The sequence below is a fragment of the Balaenoptera borealis genome (genome assembly GCF_965194805.1).
Source record: "Balaenoptera borealis genome assembly, chromosome: 20".
Taxonomy (NCBI): Eukaryota; Metazoa; Chordata; class Mammalia; order Artiodactyla; family Balaenopteridae; genus Balaenoptera; species Balaenoptera borealis.
This window is the reverse complement of record NC_138879.1, coordinates 25,617,548-25,641,052: the sequence shown is the minus strand read 5'-3', so window position 1 is coordinate 25,641,052 and position 23,505 is coordinate 25,617,548. Positions and strand designations below refer to the sequence as shown.

Sequence of the window (23,505 nt, the reverse complement as noted above, 5' to 3'; positions counted from 1 at the left end):
ACAGTGGCAAGAATCCAATATATAAATACAATCAATTTGTTTCCTCATTAAAAGCTTTCATGAAGAAAATGATTTAATACAAATGCTAAAGCTACTGACACAGATTAATTGAAAAATAACAACAGAATTCTAATTAAAGACATAATATTATTTCACTCATTCACACTGCACCAAAATTTGAATAAGTATATAAAAACAGAATCTAGAAAGCAGGCTTCTACTGGTAACCACTCTAAGAGCTACAATGCATTACTGAAGTTAAAAAAAACTCCTATCCTTAAGTGTACACTTTCTTCCAGTTAAGAACTGAGATGTACACAAAAATTCAGAAATCATTTTAAAATTATTTCAGTTTTGCCCTCAACTTGACTTTTTTTCTAATTGTACAAGATTCTATACTAAAATATCACTTTCCCATTTATTTCTTTGTACAGTACTTACAGCAGTCATAGTTAAACCCTTACATAAGGTATCCAATTATCCAAATCATAAAGTAGGGAAGTGATTTAGATCTAAAGGCTAATGACTATGTGACCAGTTCTACTGCTGTATCAATACAGGTCAGGGGTCACCAGCAGTTCAACCACAACAACTAGTCAATCCCAGGACAGTGGTTCTGTCCCACTTCAAGGGATTCTCCAGCATCAGAAATGTCTCCAGATGTTGCCAGGCCACAGGGAAGCACTTAAGACAGTGGGCAAACATCAGGACAAGGAAAGGACCAAGACTATTTGTTCTGACCATATCTCCATCCCTCATCCTAGAAGCTAATTAGGTTGAAATGTTGTCAGCTACTGGCTGGCCCTAAACCCTGCTGATAAGATTTTCCTGTCAGTCATCCCAGTCATATTGGGAGACCTTCCTTACCACCCAAACCAACAGCCTACTCACACTTCCCAGTCAAATCCTTCTTCCTTTGTTCCCCTGTTAAAATTCAGTTTAAAACCAAAGTAGCTACTTACCATACAAAAATAGTGTCCTCTAATAAAGATTTTTACACATATTTGTCTGATTTTAAGAATCTTCTGGAACCCTAATTGAAACACGGATTCCCCAGTGTTCACACCAGACCTACTAAATTAGCATGTCCAGGGTAGTGACCTAGAAGTCTGTATTTTTAACAAGATCCCCAGATAATTCACATGATGGGGCAAGTCTGTAGAACAGTAGAAAGGATATGGGTATTTTATAAATGGTTTCCTGTTAAGGGAATTATAGACAGGCAGCCCTCAGTTCAAGTATAGACTGTATTCCAAAATTCATTTCCAGTTGTTTGGACCTTGAAATGCATTTTCCTAAAGAAACAAAGTAAAAGATAGTGTTAAGTTTTCTGGATATGCTTTAAAAAAAAGATTAAATCTTGTTAATAAATCTGAGATATAGCAAATACAATCTTTAATTTACAAACCAGTCACATTTCAAAAGTTGAAGCATAAAGTCAGCCATTTAGAATGTATTTTCCCATTGACATAAATTTCTGAAAAGTGGTTAGATTATCTGGTTATCCATAAAAGCTTATGAAGCTCATAATAAACCAAAGGCAGCTATGGAATGAAGGATATAAATATGAGCTCAAAGCAAGAGATACTGGGAAGAAAGAAAGATCTGTCTTCCTTTGCTGGGCATAGAGAATAAACATAGGCAACCTATGACATTCTAATCCTCTCTCCCGTTGCAACCATCTCCTGTCTCCCAGTGGCCTCAGCCCAGGTACCCAGGACCCACATGATTATCTAAAATTCCCTATTAAAGAATCAGCTTACCCATGCCTGTCCCATGATTTACTCTTCTCAGTTATGTACCTCTTCTCCCCAAATCCAGTTAAAACTCCCATTTTCATGAGTTGGTTCCATCCTATCTCTCATTACTCCCTTATACCTAACAAACTGAATTACCCTTTGGTTCCCAAACATGGCTAAACTTTTATCTCCTCAGTTTCTTTGCACATGCTATTTTTGTGTACAATATATCTGACCAAAAATCCATCCCTTTCAAACCCAAAGCCAAGACATGATGCCATCTCATCCATGAAGGTTTCTCATAGCCCACCAACCAGAAGTAATTTCTTTTTCTGGGATCTCACAGTACAATCTGTGGGCACCTCTTCTAAAGTGTTAGCCACAATGTATCTTGAACTGTAGCTATTTCTGCATACTTTTATATCTTTCCCATTGGGTTGTAAATTTCTTGGGAATACTTTTTGGGTATCTACAAGGTAACATGCCTTTATTAGGCACTTTTTTAATGCATAACAACAATCCTACAAGGTGGGTGTATTGTATAATAACTCAGTTTATCCTGCTCAAAAATAATTTCCAGGAGGACTGGAAACTGTCATATTCACCACAAAAATGCTTTGCACACAGTGGATGCTGAATAAACATTTGTTGAATGAATGAAGTAGCATTATTCACTTGTTATGAAGAAATCGAGCCTCAGTAAGAGTGCTGGCCAAACAATCATACTGCCTGGGCTCAAATCCCAATTCCAAAACCTAACAGCTGTTTAACCTTGAGCAAGTTGATTACCTCTCTGAACCTCAGTTTTCTTATCTGCTAAAATGGGGATTATTATAGTATTCACCTCTCACCTGCTGTGAGGATTAAATGAGATAATGTGTGTAAAGCCCTTTGACATTGGGCCTGGCACAGGATAATTGGGTGATGAATGTTAGCTGTGACTGCTTTTCTTCAGTTGCAGAGGCAAGAGCCTCTAAAGCCCTCATTCTTTCTGAGGAAAAGGATCCTCTGTTCACTTTATAACACTCAGTGTACCTAGCACTGTGAATTGCCCATAACAGAGGTTCAACAAACTTAATTTCCTCAGCACAATCATCTAAGCCAAAAGTTAGAAGGAAATCATTAAATAGGGCTAGTGCACCTGAATGTACAATCAAAAACCCCTTAACCCTCCAGGTGAATTTATATTTTAAAAGAGGACTATGAGCCCAAATGAATCTCTAAATGGTGAAACTCCAGGTATGTAACAAATTGAAACCAAACATTTCAGACTGTCTAGAGAAGACACCCGTGGGCAGTGGGCTCCGTGCTGGCTCTGTTCATGAGTCTGGCCACTCATTGGTCCAAGGACTTCTTGAAAAACAGGGATATATCTTCCGTGACACTGTCTTGATCACCTGGCATTATGCCCAGCAAAGAGTATACAAATAGCCAATACATATTTGTTAAGTAAATTAACTGCTTCCGGTTTGTAATCCTCACCCTGCTCTTAGTTAATTCTATTTCTCTTCACGACCAACATGAAAATCCATCATGGTGACTGATGTTTTGAGAAGGAGGAAGTGAATGGTTTACTCAAGCACCATCACTTTGGAAAGCTAGTCCCACAAATACAAATGTTTTACTAAATAGTCACAGAGTGTAGATAATCCTGTGTCAGTTCAGTGCAGCTCAGAAAGATAATATTTAAAAAATGGAAGTTGTTCCTAGTTAGTGATACCTCATCTAATGAAGACCTTGAGAATGACCTTCCTTTATTTAAAAAAAACATATTCTAGAAAAATCATCATAAATTACTCAAAGGACTGCTGTATTTCATATTGCTCAAAAATAATTTTACTTTCGTGTGTGTGTGTGTGTGTGTGTTTAGGCACAGAGTAAAAACACTCCAAATACAGCTGTTTATTTGCATAGAAGTGACCCAAGGCTACAGTTAAAGCCTAATTTCCTCCTTCCACATCTCTTTTCCCTGCAATGCCAACTCCTTTCCCACCTGGAAACAAATACTCTTTGGCTCTTAAATCCCTGCCTCTTTTTAAAAGAGGAAAGGCTCTGTTATCAGTGACTTAGGATTAAATACACATTCACTGTAGAGAGTTGAAAAATACAAGTAAATAAAAAGGAGAAATTAAAAATCACTCAAACTCTACTTTCCAGAAATTACTATCATTAACATTTTGGAGTAATTTTTCAGGCATTTTTTTGAAAAAAAAATATATATACACAACCAATTTTTTCACTTACAGTATATCTTATCATTCTACATCAATACATCTTCTATAGCATAAATGATTAAATTACCTTCTTTTTTTACGTTTGCCCTTTCAACAGAATGGAGGAGCAGAATAAACTGGAACAGGGAGAAACTTGAAGCAGAGAACCAGAAAAGAGAATTTTGCAGAGCTCTGAGTAAGACTTTATGAGGGCTAAAGTTTAGCCAGTGACAAAGGGAATAGAAAGGAGAAGACAGATTTAGGATGAAGAATCGATAGGCTTGTTGATGGTTTGGGGAGTGAAGAGAGAGGAGGCAAGAATGACTTCCAGGATTCTGCCTTGGGGGCCAGGACCTAGTGGAAGCAGAAATAGACTTTAGGGGTGAGAAGAATATAAAATAATGAGTTCAGTTCTGGACACTCCATCAGTTAGGATTCTTCTGGCTACAAGTAACAGAAAACCTCACTGGCAGAGGCTTAAATAAGTAGTTCATTTTTCCTTCAAAACAAAATGTCTGGAGACAAGTGATTCCATGGTTGATGCAGGGGCCCAACAATGGCATGAAGGACCTAGGCCCTTCCCTTATTTCTGCTCTAACACCTTACAGCACAGTAATGTCTTAGGTGGCTACTGCATTTCAATGTTTTTTTTTTTTGGTCTCCCAAGCATAAGACTGTCCTGTGAGAGGCTATCAGAAGTTTTCTCCTTATATTTCTTTGGCCAAAACTATATCTTATGTAAACCCTAGACCAACCACTGGCAAAGCAGAATGGCTTTCAGATCATGAGTCATCCCTGGGCTGGTGGGGTTCCGTTGTCCAGGAAGAATGGAGGGTGGCTGCTGGGTAGGCATCCAGCAGGGTCTGCCCCAGCTTTGTGAAGTTTAGGATATCAATAAGACACCCAAAAGGAGCTGTCCAATATGCTGTATGGTGCCTTGGCGAGAGAAGTGCAGTTGAGCTGTAGAATTAGGACTCATCCACGTACAGGGGAAGTTGTAGAGTTAGGGATATGCATGTAACTGCCTACAATGAATGTGGTGAGAAAAGAGGGAAGCCTGAGAGACAGCAGTGAAGAGGGCAGCGTAGAAAAACAAGCTCAAGCCAGAGCCTAAAATCAGAGTATAAATGCAAGGAAGAAGGAAAACCAGGAGAGACTATTATCATGGGGACAAACGGAGGGAGAGATATTTTGTTTGCCTTTATTGTTTTTATTTGCTTGTTTGTTTTTACTTTTTGAGGAAAAGGAAGCTATCAATAGTGTCATATGCTGCAGAGAGACCAAATAAGACGAAGATCGAACTGCGTCACCTGGATGTAGCAATTAGCAAGTTACTGGTACTTTGTCAAGAATAACATGATAGGAGCGAGACTAGATTATAGGGGACTGAAGAGCAGCCAGAGAAGAAGAAATCAGAAATGGCTAGTCTAGGCCTCTATTTCAAGAAGTGTATCTGTAAAAAAAGAGATACAGGACAGTAGCTAGAGAGGGAATCACTGTGTAGGATGTAATGTTTTTCTTAATATTAGGAGAGATTTGAGCATATTTATCTGATGGATGGAGAGATGTAATCGGGAGACAAAAGCTAAATTTGAGAAAGAGAAGGTGTCTGGGGGGCAGTGGTAACAGTGGAGTGAAGATGACAACTGTGAGTCATAGCCTCAGTCCTCAGATAGCGTGAGGGAAGACTCTGAACTCACAAGATGACAGAGAATTGTAAAGCCATGTAGACAAATCTCAAAAGGGAGGAGGTTTGGGATAAGATTGTAGAGTAAAAGTCTAGAAGTGACAGCAAGGAGCCTGAAGGATGCCAACAGCACTTCTGGAAAATGAGCAAGTTCTACCTAAAATTACTGCAAGCAAAACAGTGTCCTGAAGAAGAACCATGTTTTACTTGGGCAGGGATGGAGAAAAGAGGTTGAGGATATCATGGAATTTGATTATAAGAGAACATGGATTCTAGGAAACACAGGGGAAAGGATTAGAAGAGAAGTCCTCAGGAAAGATGAGATGGTGGAGACAAGGAAGTGCAAAGCTTTATAGGAAGGATGATGACCAAAGGCAGAGGGCTTTCGATGGATCACGGCTGGAATGACTGGCGCCCATGCTCCAACAGAACTCCAATACATGATCAGCAGCCTTGTAACCTTATACCACAGACTGTTAGAGACATGTTATCACATGAGACGTTTGAAGAGATGGACACCATCTTTACAAATGGCTGTGTATCCCCTAATGCTCAATAAAAAGAAAGCATCCTATTTCTGGAAAAGAATATGTGAGGTTGGCTACTGAACAGTAACTTTCATAATATAGAGGGTCTCTTGTTCTTGTGTTTAGCCTAGGACTGGAGAACATATTTATAACAGTTTTCCCCCATACATTCAACTCACGTTATTGAGCTCATATCACATACCAGTAGCATTACAGACCTTTTTTTTTTTTTTTAAATGAACATCCATGCCTTTAAGGAGTTATAATCTCCAGAAATATGTATTCTGAGTTTTAAGAAATTGAATTTAAAATGAACTTAAAAGTGGTAAGTGGTAGAGCAGTGCTTCTCAAGTGTTTATGTGCATACAAATAATCTTGGGATCTTAGTAAAATGCAGATTCTGATCCAGTGGGTCTGATTCAGTGGAGCCTGAGATTCTACACTTCTAACAGCTTTCCAGGTGATGTTGATGTTGGTGGTCCATGGGCCACTCCTGGAGTATCAAGAAGCTAAGACTCTAGCAAAGAAGATTTCTTGCTTTACGTTTTCCATTTACACGGACCTATAAAGTCCTAAGAATTTTTCCTCTTTTTTTTCCTTGCTAACTCTCTTATCCATTCTTTTTTTTTTTCCTAATAAAAAAGGGGGTTAGGGTAGAAAACCTTACAAAAAGCTTTTTCTTCTAAGCAACTATTAGCTACACACACCGTTTTCATGAACGTGCCAAACATCTATCTCCTGATTAAATACTTTTGCGGAACCTCTACTATTTCAAACAGGGCACCTAGATATTCAGTAAAAGAATAAAGAGACTGGGAGCAGCAATTAATTCTAGTTATGCCATATGGCAGTATAGAACACTGGCTGGAACCTGAAAACTCAATTTCACAAGTCTTACTTATTCTGAATTTTAATCATTATAGGATCAGCAAACATATGCCTACCAACCTGCTCCATTTACACAAAATTCTAAAGAATAATCACACTGCATGCTCAAAAATGATTGGTTTTTCCCAAATGGACTTAAAATTTCTCTCCTACCAGATTTTCAAAATAAAGTAGCTGCTGACAGCTCCAGTTTAATCTCCCTGTTAAATAAAATCTTCAAACAGTACTTTGAACGAATAGCATTGCTTGCTTTCTTACCATTTTCATTGTCAGCTCACAATTTTGCAAAAGTATAATTTTCTCCGGTTCCAGATTCCTCAGCCCTGGGGCTGGTTCAGGTGCTGGCCCTCCTGTCCCTGTGAACTCCCTCCATTGTGTCTGTCACTGCGGAGACACCCATCCTCACCACATTCTCTCCATTTCACCTCTCTCCAGGATGGAGACATTATCATTTTCAACACATACTCCATCCCCCGTCCTCTTAGAGCTAAGATACCTTCATCTCCTGTACCTCTAATAATTTCAAGATAAGGACAGAAAAAGCAGTTCTTGTTCTGTGAACTTTTGTCTCTGGTGCTTGAGAGACTGTCCTAATATCCCCTGAACATGTTTTAGTGATAACATTTACTGCACCAGGGCCAAAATGATTTTCCGCCACTTTCAATTCTAGTTCAATAAAAGAATAAGAGCTTTGTTTCTAACCTCTGTCATTTTTAATACCATAAAATGATTTTAAAAATGTAAAATTGAGTTCCATTTCCTACTGGACTACCAATCTCATATTAGCTTTCCTTTTATCAAATTTATGAGAAAAGTCAGAAATTGCCTTTCCTTAAAAAAGATCAAAATTTCAGGATCTCCTGGGCAGAATGTTTGAATTGAATTTCAGCTCTCAATAATTGCTGGCCTGGAAGTTTTAAAGAAGTATAAAAGTTAGATACTTAAAGTTAGCAATGTCAGAAATAACAAACTGGAGGATTATCCCTTAGTCTACTATCATCCAGAAATAATAAAGTTATTCTTAGAAAATTATCATCCTAAAAAATCACAAACATGTTTATTACATTTCCAAATTGAGGAAGTCTATGGTTTTCTGAAACAATGGTGAATGAAGTCCATGGTTTCTGAACTGCAAAGTGAAACAAATACTGTTTTTTGAAACATCATATTATAAAATGTTTCAAATATGCATAAAAGGTGAAAGAACACCCATATATGTGTATACCCACAACCTAGACTCTATGATTCACATTTTGTTATACTTGTTTTGTCACTTATCCATCAGTCCATCTTTTTTGTTGTTGTTTATATCTATATCTATATATATTTTTAAACATCTTTATTGGAGTATAATTGTTTTACATTGTTGTGTTAGTTGTTGCTGTATAACAAAGTGAATCAGCTATACATATACATATATCCCCATATCCCCTCCCTCTTGCGTCTCCCTCCCACCCTCCCTATCCCACCCTTCTAGGTGGTCACAAAGCACTGAGCTGATCTCCCCGTGCGATGCAGCTGCTTCCCACTAGCTATCTATTTTACATTTGGTAGTGTATATATGTCAATGCCACTCTCTCACTTCGTCCCAGCTTACCCTTCCCCCTCCCCGTGTCCTCAAGTCCATTCTCTACGTCTGCGTCTTTATTCCTGTCCTGCCCCTAGGTTCTTCAGAACCTTTTTTTTTTTTTAGATTCCATATATATGTGTTAGCATAGAGTATTTGTTTTTCTCTTTCTGACTTACTTCACTCTGTATGACAGACTCTAGGTCCATCCACCTCACTACAAATAACTCAATTTCGTTTCTTTTTATGGCTGAGTAATATTCCACTGTATATATGTGCCACATCTTCTTTATCCATTCATCTGTCGCCATCCATCTTGTTTCTGATGCATTCCAAAATAAACTGCAGACATTGCTACACTCTAGAATGTATATATAATTAACTAAACTTCAATATTTATTTACAGTTCCTTTAAACCAATAAGCTTTTGAAAGATGCCAATTCCTTTTTTTTTTTGTAATGGCTTGGCTAAGTAAACTATGCAACCAATTAGAAATTCTACATTCTAAATCCTAATCTTTTATTAATTCTCCTACTTTGAATAATTTCTCGTATCTCAGTTCTCTCATCAACAAAAGAACAAAGGCACTTGGTCGACATGGTATAAAATCTTGATTACCAAATTGTAAAATGGACCTTGTGGTTATGGCAGAATTCACAAATGAGAGACACTAAGTAATATAACTTAGAGAAATAGCTTATTGGAGATTATCCAACTCTATGTGGGCATAAAGTTTTCTGTAAATTATAATGAGAACTCAACAAGGCTCACAAACTCAGGAGGGATCTTGAGTTTGAGCATTTAATGATAATGCATCTTATATAAGCCACACTGTATCCATGATAAAACCATTTGAGGCTGGATTATTGAAGACTGAGTCACTCCAAGTGGGAATTTCATAACAAAGCACTAGCATCAAATTGGAATTTTCTTGGCTTTGCAAAGCCATAGTATTACTGGCTTGTAAACTCCCTATTAATTAACTACAGTAAGAGCTGCCACAGGGATAGCTTTTGGAAGATTGGCCCTGGAAGGGGCATCCTTTGAAGCCTGAAGAATCAAAGCTGCTGCAAAGCACTGCTGAGAGTTTCGAAAGAAATATGAAGAAACTACATTGGACCTGGGGCGACAGGCTGAGATCTTCCCAAACAGGTCAGCAGTTGGTCTGTAAAATATTCCCATTGCCAAGGAGGCAGTGACATCTTGTGTAAATCAAAAACGAAAACCCTAAGATATCTCATTTCCATTTTAAATGCATGGGGGTTGAATATGGATATCTAGCACTCAAGAAGTTCCTGTGGGATTGATTTTTTTCCCATCTTCTCTGAGCCCTTTGCTGAGCGTGATAAGAAGGACCGCATTTCATTATCAACCCTGCTAGCGCTGCACTTCAGGGAGACTAGATGAGGCTACACAGTGGGAGAGAAGGTCTGGCTTCCAGAAAAGAAATGATTCACATGGTGTAGTTATAAAAACCCACTTTAGGCCCAACTTATTTGCAACAGAATCATGAAATAAAATTAAATCCCAAGGAAATGAAATTTCCTGCATCATTTTGCAAATTAAAAAAAAAAGAGAAAAATCATAGTGATACCATAAAAGAAATCAAATAGAGGTTTCAAGGTTTGGTTGGTAATGTTTGCATTTTTGTAACGTTTGGAAAAAAAATAATTCCAAACAACATTTTGGGGGAGGCAACTTAAAAAGAAAACACAAGATCATGGTTAGGGGAATCTTCAATTGAATCAGTCAATGTTATAGAAAAAACAGAACAAAGAGTTTGGCTCCTGACAACTGACCCAGTGCTCTTGCATTTCTCTTCCCTTTGCTCCAGTTTCAGTGTAACACAGGAAATGGATACAGAGTGGATCTATAACAGCAATAAGAGAAAACAAGCAAATAAGAGAAAACCACAACCAGGAAGGCCTCACGCCACAAGTTTCTGGAGATCCACAAATAAGATGAATACAGAGAGGCATTTTTTTCCATTGGCTTTCTATAAGCAGAGAAAATAATACAGCACTGGGACAAAAGACTAGCTCCAGATCAAATGAGACTTAAAATCAAGGCCAAAATAAACAGTGGTAAAATGAAGACAAGAATTTCATATAAATGATCTTTTCACACAATGTATGAATTAAGAGCCCCCATTTATAGACAGAAAATCTTCTAGTATTAAAAAATTGACACTGAGGATTTTCTGAGACCTTCCAAGACAAATCAATTTTGAGTAGATAATAGGAATGTGCCCAAGTGTTAATGATGGCTATAATTCTATCAGGAGTAAAGCAAATTTCAGCAACCTAACTATATGGCTAAAGAGTAGTGCTCAGCTTATTATTCTAATGGGTCAGTCCAACCTGAAGGGTGTAAGCTCAGTTATCTGCCTGCCTCCCAGGTCTCATTTCAAAATTCCTTTCACTCTAGATAGAACATGTTATTCTGTTTAATAAGTACAGTGGGCTTCCCTGGTGGCGCAGTGGTTGAGAATCTGCCTGCCAATGCAGGGGACACGGGTTCGAGCCCTGGTCTGGGAAGATCCCACATGCCGCGGAGCAACTAGGCCCGTGAGCCACAATTTACTGAGCCTGCGCGTCTGGAGCCTGTGTTCCGCAACAAGAGAGGCCGCGATAGTGAGAGGCCCGCGCACCGCGATGAAGAGTGGCCCCCGCTCGCCCCAACTACAGTAGGCCCTCGCGCAGAGACGAAGACCCCACACAGCCATAAATAAATAAATAAATAAACCCAAAAGTTAAGACAAAACAAAACAAAAAATAAGTACAGTACCGGGAATTTTTAATAAAAAGGTTTGAAAGGAACAAGCTTTTTTTTTAAAAAAAAAACCCACTTACTAAAAAATTATACATCAAAGTTACTTATATAAAATATTTATTTTATGGGATGACCAAAGGGAGAGGCTTCTGCCCACTAATACCACCATAATAGCCCAGTGTAGAAGAAAACAAAAATGGATCAATTTAATCTTAAAGCTGGTACCAAATCCAAGATACCTGCATAAGTGAAAGAATAAACAAAATAATCATCATCATAAAATTAAAAGGAGAGTTACACATTTCAAGGCTGCTTTGAAAGTACAGGAGACTTGCTATGAAGGAACATATAATAAAATGATCTTCCTTTCCAGGTTAAGCCAAGAGACCAACAGCAGGTATTATTATATCAGTCTCACCTGTAGAGCATTTCAGACTAAAAGAGCAACAAATATAACCCCTCACTACCCCCAGTAAGTATATCTCCAAAAATCTTTAACACGATTGTGAAATCTCAACATGCACTCACTAAATAACAGAAAACTAGTACAGGAATTTGGCATATAATTCATCAGTTGAAAGCCCTGAAGTTGTTGCGGGTTTTTGTTTTCTTTCTTGGTTAAGGATGAGAGGCAGAGATAGGACTGAAAAAGGGAGAAATGAATTTTTAACCTTCAAGATGTGGTCAAATTATTGCTATGACTTCTGAGCCTTTTCAGAGCTCTTTAAACTCAGATGGATTGCACAAGTACCTACTACTCTTTTTTTTTTTTTTTTTTCTGTGTTGGCACTGAAACTCCAGTGTAGCAAAATGAACAACAGAAAGAGATGTTATAAGCAAATATTTAAACTTGTAACACAGATGTACCAACAACACATTCCACATTTCTTCTCTTCATAAGCACAGTTCATTTGAATGTTTTTTGTTTGGGGCTTTTTAGCTTAATAACGAGCACTTGTGAAAAGTAACACTCTATGTGTAATTAATGGTAATGATATTTAGTCTACCACTTCGAAAATCTTGCTCCCAAGAGTTACATTGGACTAACTCCTTGTCTTTCTTCCTACAATACAAAGACACAAGAACAATATATTCTTAAACTAAATCCTGTTTTAAAGCTAAATCCATGTTAAGCTGACAAGAAAAACTTAAAATTCCCAAAGAGAACTGGAATTATTTTTATGATATTTTTACCAATGTATCATGTTTCATGCAGAGCTATATGCTAACCACCCACAATGAGACATGTTCGAGATATTCTTTCAGTCTGTACTTTAAAAGTCCTGGTTTTGTGGGTTTTGTGCTCTAATCCTGTTACATAGTTATTTCTTTATTTCTTTCCATTTCAATATGCTACTGATCTACCTGTCTCTTTTTGGAACTCCTTTAAATGTCACAAAAGGAAACAATACTCCCAGTTTGTTTCCATTGGCTCTGGCCTCCACTTCCAACAGTGAGCATAAATGACTAGCTGTTCCAAAACGAGCCATCAAGAGAGAATTTATTCCTACCTCCGTAATAAAAATATTCTATTTCCTTCATCCCTCCCCTGATTCTCAATGTATTCTTGCTGTCAGATGGCCTCCCATGAATCAAACTTAAGAAATGCTCAACTGTTTCTGCAAATGCATAAGAACGCCATCAAACGTCTGAGTGTAGATCAAGTCTGCTTCATTCCAGGTGTCTCACAGCTGGCACTGGTACTGCAGTGACCACCGTAATAAAACAGGAGGAGCCTCTGCCTGGCTTTCATCCTAATCATTCTCTAAAGAGCTCAGTAAAACTTGGACTCAGAATGTGAAAGCCGTTAGTTTTAGGGAGAAGGTTTAAATGAGGAGGCAGTTTGAAGAAGAGCAATGAACGTCGCAGCTCAGGACATCAAATACCACAAGAGGACTTCATTTCCTTGGACTTACAGGAATCGTTATCCTTTTTTTATTTTGTCTTACATGAAAAACATTATCCTTCATTGTAACACTTTTAAGCCCCCCCCCAAAAAACCTATGAAGATAGAACTACAGATATGATTTTAAGTCTGGGAGGACAGAGAATAGTGAAGCTACCTGTACGGAAAAACAGATGAGCACTTGGAGGACATCCATGACTCGACACAACTGTCATTTCCTGGGGTCGGTCACTCTAGGCAACAGAAGGGTGGCAAATGGCACATAGCAACTGTGATGGAGTCAGATGCTTTGATTTACAGTGAGTCCACAGCCATGCAAACAGCACTGAATTCTGAGCCACCATAAAAATTAGGGCCAAACCCCTAGAATTTACCAAGAATCAGAGCCAGTGCTATTTTCACTTCTCTCAACCCTTTTCATTCTCGAGCAGCACAGTGTTGAGGAAAGAATTAAAGGAATTAAAGCGAGGACACAACAAAGATAGAGTGGAAAGTTGGGGGAGGAATATATGTATGTATGGTATTTATATTTATCTAGTGTCTTTCCCAGATTATCCTGCTAGATTTCTTACCCACCTTCCAAATAAGCCGTAATGTGCCAAATCAATAGTTTTATACAGGTTCCTACCCTCCCCCACAAATTTACCAAACCCCTAAAATTTTATTGCTTCAATATGACTAAAGATAAAACTTTTTAAGTGACTTTAATTCTTTTGATGTTACTTGGCAACTTGCCATATACATTTAACTCTCAAGTTTGATGACTTCCAAATTTCTTTTCACACCCAGCCTCTGGGAGAGATACAACTTCCACACTAAAAAGTAAATGTGGCTGGCATTGTACCAGCTTTCAGTGCTTTCAAACCAGCTGGCATCAATACAGGCATAACATCAACCAGCCATACACGAGGCTATAGATGCAACGTGGCTGAAAAAGAGGATTCAGTAAGACAAGGGTTACATTAACGGGATGATGATTGAATGGGCAAATGTAAGACAATTTCAAACAGCTTGCCAAAGGAAAGCCTCATTTTTCCATTTTCTTGTACAGTATCTAATTTCTGGCTCCTCATTTCCTCCTGATCTGATAATTATGAAATTCTAAATAAAGTGTCATCTTCCTTGCAACAAATCAATGAACAGAAAGCTCCCATCAACAATGCAGATGTTTCCTAAAACTCCTGCTGATTATTTCCTGAATGTCTATCCCACAAACCACACAGCAAGTCCTTTGAGAACAAGGAACCCTCTCTACCTCATAACAAATACAGCTTCTATGTGTGCGAGCATGGGTATGTGTGTATGAGTGTGTGTATGCACTTAAAAAGAGGACTAAGAAGTAATATGTAAGTGATAACAGTGAGTCACCACAAAATCACCTTTTATTATCAATTTCAGATTGAAATTTAGTCCTTTCCAAGTTCTGTGGTACAAATACGGGAAAGGAGAATTCCTACTCATTGTATATTTGTCTCTACAGATGCAGTAAAATTGTTTTTACATTCCTTATCACAGATTTATACCATTAACACCATTAAATGGTATCACCATTTATACCATTAATACAACATACACAATTATATTATGGGCAACCCTCTCCCTATAATACAGTTTAAAATAATTCTACCTTTGTTCTTCGTGCCATCCTTATAATAATCCTAAAATACAAAGGTCAACTTTGTATTAAAAAAATTAAAAAATCTATAAGTTACTAACGGAGCCTTCGGGTACACAACTAAGCCTAAACTTATCTACTAATAAAGTAACATTATGGGGAAGTTTGTTTTAAACACTCTTCCAGCCTACCATAAATTATAGATATTCTCATTTTGCAAAAAGCTCCCATCTTTTGCATTCTGTTTGTTTCAATTATTCAGGGCAACCCAGGCTGATAATCACACAGTCCCCAGTTGCTGAGTAAAAGTGATGTTTAATTAGCCAGCAGGAAAGATCAATTAAGATCCAGCAGGGCATCTTGTGAGGTTCTCTCACATTCCTGGAAGGAATATATTCTGGTTGTGCCCTTTGAAAGGATAAAACTCCTTGTTTGCTCCTAAGGAGTTTCAATGAGGCTTTTAAAGTAGATGCTAAGATTGGTCAGCCACACAAATTAAATTCCAGGTATAAGGACTTTCCTGGTTTTCCAGTGGTTAAGACTCCGTGCTCCCGGGCTTCCCTGGTGGCGCAGGGGATAAGAATCTGCCTGCCCATGCAGGGGACACAGGTTCGATCCCTGGTCCAGGAAGATGCCACATGCCGGGGAGCAACTAAGCCTGTGCGCCACAACTACTGTGCCTGCACTCTAGAGCCCGGGAGCCACAACTACTGAAGCCCATGTGTCTGGAGCCCGTGCTCTGCAACAGGAGAGGCCACTTCAATGGGAAGCCCACGCACCGCAACAAAGAGTAGCCACTGCTCGCTGCAGCTAGAGAAAGCTCGCGTGTGGCAATGAAGACCCAACACAGTCAAAAAAAAAAAACAAAACAACAACAACAACAACAAAAACAAACTCCGTGCTCCCAACGCGGGGAACTAAAATCCCACACGGTGCAGCCAAAAAAACAAAAAAAACACAAATCACAGGCATATCCCTGCAGTTGCTCTCCCTTTACTAAGAGTACTCAGTTCAAACATTCTGAATCACATTGCCTCCAAGTTGGAAAGGACGTAAAGTAACACTCTCTTATCCCCAACTCTCGTTCAGTTACCACATTTCAAGCAAGAGGTGGTCGTGAAATATACTGTAAAGGAAAATTTTTATTTCTTCCACCATCAAGCAAGTGTATGCATCTGTCAGGTGCTCACATTCTAAAAGGTACAAATTAGGTCAGGGCTTTTAATTAAAAAAAAACAAAAACTTAATGAGCATGATATTCCAATCAGTCTGAGACTAAGACATTCTACTATGCTCAGAGAATCAACTGGGTAAGTCCAGTTTAAGTTTTCTATTAGGAAAGGAGATGTGGGTATAAAATCAAGACCAAAAATCCTAATGAAAATTATCTCATACTGCTTAACATCTTTCCTTTCAGTAATTTGGACAAGCATAAATATTTAGCTTTTCACACATTTTGCAAAAGTGTTCAATAAAGACTAACATAACAATCCAAAGCTGAAAGAAGAATAATTTTTTTAACATACATAATTATCAAAATATTTCCATTTTGGTTAAACTACCCTAAATATGCCTGCCTACCTCCAATGCAATTCAGTACACATTTATTAAGCCTCTACCAAGTATAAAGAACTATGATAGGTGTGTCTTACTTTGCTAATTTATATACAATTAAAGTAGATTTTACTGATTATAAATTGTTTTAAAGCTTATGAAGAAGAATAATGGAACCGGTTTATACAAACCTAGCTTTGATTTGCTGCAAGCCCCGTAGAATATGGTCTCTGTTGTCCCTTGCACCAGCACTGAGGTTCTCATTCTGCAAAACTTCTCCCAGGAACTCCTCAGTATCTAAAAGAAAAGGAAAGTTGATCAATGGAAAAGAAAAAGTACTAAGGGAGAAGGAGGAAAATCTGAAGGACTAAGAAATGGGTATTATTTTCTCTTTAAAAACTTTACAGTTGCAGAACGAGGTGAATGTAATTAATGTCACAGAACTGTACACTTAATAGTGGTTAAAATGGTAAATTTTATGCTACATATATTTCACCAGAATAAAAAATAAACAAAACTTTATATATGCCTGTAAATGACATTTTCTGATAATCCAAGACCTTGCTATGAATTTAGAAAGCTAATGCATATATTAACCATAAGAAATAACTATTTTCTAAACCATCTTACAGAAACATTTAAATATTAATTATCACCGATGGCAGAGGATGGACTGTCAGTTTCATAAACATGTAAACATTACAAATAAGTCATAGAAGGTCACAAGCCAATAGAAGCTAGAGAGAAATACCAGTAAATAGAACTGAAATTTAAAATAGAGCTGAACTGCAAAATCAAGAACAAAAAGGGCAGGCATTCAAAGAAGAAAAATTAATTAGCAGATGCATCATTAATGAAAATGACAATGCAACCAATTGAAGGGAACCACATGGAAAAGAAAAAATGTGTCCAAGAGAAGGAAACTGCAATTATGTGAGCATAATTATATATTATTTCTATACATGATAGAAATATATAATATGGAACAAATGATGTTATTTTGAAAGAAATTGGGGGGGCATTTACAAATTTTCAAAGACAAAATACACTGATAATGATTATAATTGCCAGAAATGCTAGCTATACACTTTATTATGCATAAAAGAATTATAATGCCTAACAAGCATATAAATAACATGGTTAAAATTTTCCACTTCCAAAAAATGAAACTGTAGTATATATACTATCAAGATAATGTTATAAATTTATACAGTTGGGTTACATAAGCATACTTAAAATTTTGTTTTACATTCACACCGCTCAACAACACCAAACAAAAAAATCCTAGATAGCCATTACCAGAACTTCTGATGGGGTATAAGATGTACTTTTGACGAAGTTCTGGAAATAAAAATTTCACTGAGGACCACCATCAACTTCCAAGACCTGCATCACATCTATTGCATATGTCATTTAATAGGTTCCTCCAAGTTCCTCTAAAGGCTAAAGAATGAAAAAATGAGAAGTTTAATTAAAAGGTAAAAAATAAATGCTATCAATTAATGTAATATACCATATTAATAGGATAAAGGACAAAGACCATGTGATCATCTCAATAGATGCAGAAAAAGCATTTGACAAAATTCAACAGCCCTTCATGATAAAAAAACACTCAACAAACTAGGAATAGAAGGAAATTTCCTCAGCCTCATAAAGACCATCTACAAAAAACCCACTAACATCACAATGGTGTGTGAAAATTAATAAATAGAATCCTCATTTTAAGTAAGTCAGGATACCAGAAGAGGGAGCGCTCACGCCCTACCCATAGATGTCAATTGCAGACCCAATAGGAAGAGATGTACCTTTGTATCTCCAACAGGAAGAATGTTGATACTTTACTACCCAGAAGGAGGAAGGAAAAATTTCTCCTTGCCCTGCAAGAGCCCAGCCAATGAGAGACTGTTACACAACTCAGCCAATGAAAAGCCATTACACTTTGAACTCCCAGTTTTCTCCAATGGACTCTTGGTTTATAATAGCCCCTCCCAACTCCTTCTTCTCTATAAAAGAAAGTTCCTCTCTTTTGTTCCCTGGATTTGCCTGTGGATCACCATAGATTGCATGTCCTGAATTGCAAGTCTTCGTTGTTCCCAAATAAACCCATTTTGCTGGTAAAATAAGTGGTTGTTTGATTGTTTTAGGTCAACAAGTGGAAGACTGAATGCTTCCTCCCTGCTTCTAAGATCAGCAGCAAGACAAGCTGTCTCCTCTCACCATTTATACTTAACATTGTACTGGTGCTAGCCAGGGCAATTATGCAAGAAATGAAATTAAAAGAGTCTAGATTAGAAAGGAAGAGGTAAAACTATCTCTACTTGCAGATGACATAATCCTGTATATAGAAAACCCTACAGAATCCATTGAAAAACTATTAGGTCTAATAAATGAGTTCAGTAAGTTTGCAGGATACAAGATTAATACACAAAAATCAGTTGTAATGGGACTTGCCTGGTGGTCCAGTGGTTAAGAATCCACTTTCCAATGCAGGGGACGCGGGTTCGATCCCTGGTTGGGGAACTAAGATCCCACATGCCGCAGGGCAACTAAGCCTGCAAGCCACACCTAGAGAGCCTGCGCACTCTGGAGACCGCACGCCACAAATAGAGAAGCCCGGGTGCTGCAATGAAGACCCAGTGCAGCCAATAAATAAATAAATAAATATTTTTAAAAATCAGTTGTATTTCTATATAGTAGCAATGAAAAAATGAAAATTAAATTAGGAAACTTCCATTTAGGATAACATAAAACAGAATTAAATACTTAGGAATAAATTTAGCAAGAGACGTATAAAACTTAAACTCTGAAAACTACAAAATATTATTGAAAGAAATTAAAGGCCTTAATAAATGGGAAGAATCTCATGTTCATATATGAGACTTACTGCTATTAATATGGGAATATTTCCATATTAATCTAAAGATTCAATTCAATCTCTATAAAAATCTCAGCTGGCTTTTTTGCAGAAATTGACAAGCTAATCCTATGATTCATTTGGAAATCCAAGAGACCCAGAATATCCAAAACAATTTTGAAAAAGAAGAACAAATTTGGAGGATTCACATTTTCTGATTTCAAAACTTACTACAAAGCAACAGTAATCAAGACAATACAATACTGGCATAAAAACAGACACACAGGTCAAAGGAAAAGAATTGGGAATTTAGAAGTAAACCCTCACATTTATAGTCAATAAATTTTTGATAAGGATGCGAAGACGATTCAATGGAAAATAATAGTTTTTCAACAAATGGTGCTGGAACAACTGAATATCCACATGCAAAAAAATGAAGTTGGACACGTACCTCACACAATATACAAAAATTAACTCAAAATGGATCACATTTTGAGTTAATAAAAAGTAAAAGCTAAAACTATTAGAAGAAAATAGGCATAAATCCTTGTGACCTTGGATTAGATAATAGTTTCTTAGATATGATGCCAAAAGAACAAGCAACAAAAGAAAAAATTGGACATCAAAAATGAAAAACTATTGGGGATTTCTCTGGTGGTCCTGTGGTTAAGACTTCACCTTCCAATGCAGGTGGTGCGGATTCGATCCCTGCTTGGGGCACTAAAATCCCATATGCCTCGCAGCCAAAACACCAAAACATAAAACAGAAGCAATATTGTAACAAATTCAATAAAGACTTAAAAAAAAAATGAAAAAATATTGTGGTTCAAAGGGTGCTATCAAGAAAGTGAGAAAAATTTTGCAAATAGGAGACATATGCAGAAATATAAAAAGCTCTTACAACTCAATAATAAAAAGACAAATAACCCAATCTTAAAACAAGCGGGGGGGGGGGGCAAGATGGCGGAAGAGTAAGATGCGGAGATCACCTTCCTTCCCACAGATACAGTAGAAATACATCTACACGTGGAACTGCTCCTACAGAACACCCACTGAACGCTGGCAGAAGACGTCAGACCTCCCAAAAGGCAAGAAAATCCCCACGTACTTGGGTAGGGCAAAAGAAAAAAGAAATAACAGAGACAAAAGAATAGGGACGGGACCTGCACCAGTGGGAGGGAGCTGTGAAGGAGGAAAGGTTTCCACACACTAGGAAGCCCCTTCATGGGCAGAGACGGCGGGTGGCAGAGGGGGGAAGCTTCGGAGCCACGGAGGAGAGCGCAGCCACAGGGGTGTGGAGGGCAAAGCGGAGAGATTCCCGCACGGAGGATCGGTGCTGAGTAGCACTCACCAGCCTGAGAGGCTTGTCTGCTCAGCCGCCGGGGCGGGCGGGGGCTGGGAGCTGAGGCTCGGGCTTCGGTGCTAGCCGGGAAGGAGTCCGGGGAAAAAGTCTGCAGCTGCCGAAGAGGCAAGAGACTTTTTCTTGCCTCTTTGTTTCACGGCGCACAAGGAGAGGGCATTCAGACCGCCGCCTAAATGAACTCCAGAGACGGGCGCGAGCCGCGGCTATCAGTGCGGATTCCACAGCAACAGGGGCACAGAGGGAAAAATGGAGAGATTCCCACACAGAGGCTCGGCGCCGAGCAGCACTCACCAGCCCGAGAGGCTTGTCTGCTCACCCGCCGGGGCGGGCGGGGGCTGGGAGCTGAGGCTCGGGCTTCAGTCAGATCGCAGGGAGAGGACTGGGGCTGGCAGCGTGAACACAGCCTGAAGGGGTTAGCGCACCACAGCTAGCCAGGAGGGAGCCCGAGAAAAAGTCTGCAGCTGCCGAAGAGGCAAGAGACTTTTTCTTGCCTCTTTGTTTCGCGGCGCGCAAGGAGAGGGGATTCAGAGCGCCGCCTAAATGAACTCCAGAGACGGGCGCGAGCTGCGGCTATCAGCACGGACCCCAGAGACGGGCAGGAGACGCTAAGGCTGCTGCTGCCACCACCAAGAAGCCTGTGTGCGAGCACAGGTCACTCTCCACACCGCCCCTCCCGGGAGCTGGTGCAGCTCGCTACTGCCAGGGTCCCGTGATCCAGGGACAACTTCCCTGGGAGAACGCACGGTGCGCCTCAGGCTGCTGTGACGTCACGCCGGCCTCTGCCACCACAGGCTTGTCCCGCATCCGTGCCCCTCCTTCCCCCCCGGCCTGAGTGAGCCAGAGCCCCCGAAGCAGCTGCTCCTTTAACCCCGTTCTGTCGGGGCGGGGAACAGACGCCCTCAGGCGACCTACAAGCAGAGGCGGGTCCAAATCCAAAGCTGAACCCCGGGAGCTGTACGAACAAAGAAGAGAAAGGGAAATCTCTCCCAGCAGCCTCAGAAGCAGCGGATTAAAGCTCCACAAACAACTTGATGTGCCTGCATCTGTTGAATAACTGAATAGACAACGAATCATCCCAAATTCAAGAGGTGGACATTGGGAGCAGGATATATTAATTTTTCCCCTTTTCCTTTTTTTGTGAGTGTATATGTGTATGCTTCTGGGTGAGATTTTGTCGGTATAGCTTTGCTTTCACCATTAGTCCTAGGGTTAGGTCCGCCCGTTTTTTGGTTTTTTTTTTACTTAAAAAAATTTTTTTTCCTAATAAATGTTTTCTTAATAATTTTTTCCTTATTTTCTATTTTTTAGAAATTAAAAAAATTTTTAATAAGTTTTTTCATATTTTTTATTTTAAAAAATTAAAAAAATTTTTTTCTTAATAAACTTTTTTCTTAATTTTTTCTTATTTTTTATTATAAAAAATTAATAAATCTATTTTTAAAAATTAAAAAAAAAATTTTTTCTGAACACATTTATTCTTAATACTTTTTTCTTATTTTTTATTATAATAGCTTTATTTTATTTTATTTATCCTCTTTCTTTCTTTCTTTCTATTTTTTTCTCCCTTTTATTCTGAGCCGTGTGGATGAAAGGCTCTTGGTGCTCCAGCCAGGCATCAGGGCTGTGCCTCTGAGGTGGGAGAGCGAACTTCAGGACACTGGTCCACAAGAGACCTCCCAGCTCCACATAATACCAAATGGCAAAAATCTCTCAGAGATCTCCATCTCAACATCAAGACCCAGCTTCACTCAACGACCAGCAAGCTACAGTGCTGGACACCCTATGCCAAACAACTAGCAAGACAGGAACACAGCCCCATCCGTTAGCAGAGAGGCTGCCTAAAATCATAATAAGGCCACAGACACCCCAAAACACACCACCTGACGTGGACGTGCCCACCAGAAAGACAAGATCCAACCTCATCCACCAGAACATAGGCACTAGTCCCCTCCACCAGTAAGCCTACACAACCCACTGAACCAAACTTAGCCACTGGGGACAGATACCAAAAACAACGGGAACTACGAACCTGCAGCCTGTGAAAAGGAGACCCCAAACACAGTAAGATAAGCAAAATGAGAAGACAAAAAAACACACAGCAGGTGAAGGAGCAGGGTCAAAACACACCAGACCTAACAAATGAAGAGGAAATAGGCAGTCTACCTGAAAAAGAATTCAGAATAATGATAGTAAAGATGATCCAAAATCTTGGAAATAGAATAGACAAAATGCAAGAAACATTTAACAAGGATGTAGAAGAACTAAAGAGGAACCAAGCAACGATGAAAAACACAATAAATGAAATTAAAAATACTCTAGACGGGATCAATAGCAGAATAACTGAGGCAGAAGAACGGATAAGTGACCTGGAAGATAAAATAGTGGAAATAACTACTGCAGAGCAGAATAAAGAAAAAAGAATGAAAAGAACTGAGGACAGTCTCAGAGACCTCTGGGACAACATTAAACGTACCAACATTCGAATTATAGGGGTCCCAGAAGAAGAAGAGATAAAGAAAGGGACTGAGAAAATATTTGAAGAGATTATAGTTGAAAACTTCCCTAATATGGGAAAGGAAATAGTTAATCAAGTCCTGGAAGCACAGAGAGTCCCATACAGGATAAATCCAAGGAGAAACACGCCAAGACACATATTAATCAAACTATCAAAAATTAAATATAAAGAAAACATATTAAAAGCAGCAAGGGAAAAACAACAAATAACACACAAGGGAATCCCCATAAGGTTAACAGCTGATCTTTCAGCAGAAACTCTGCAAGCCAGAAGGGAGTGGCAGGATATACTTAAAGTCATGAAG

At 38.7% G+C, this 23,505-nt stretch overlaps 1 protein-coding gene across 2 annotated transcripts in view; it reads right to left on the bottom strand.

Moving 5' to 3' along the window:
- Positions 1-23,505, bottom strand: part of SKAP1 (src kinase associated phosphoprotein 1) — a 282,155-nt gene that overhangs the window by 221,381 nt on the left and 37,269 nt on the right. For both annotated transcript variants that reach the window (XM_082373185.1, XM_082373186.1), the window contains exon 2: positions 16,661-16,766. In XM_082373185.1, coding sequence (XP_082229311.1) covers positions 16,661-16,766 — 106 coding nt within the window. The remainder of the gene's footprint in view (positions 1-16,660; positions 16,767-23,505) is intronic.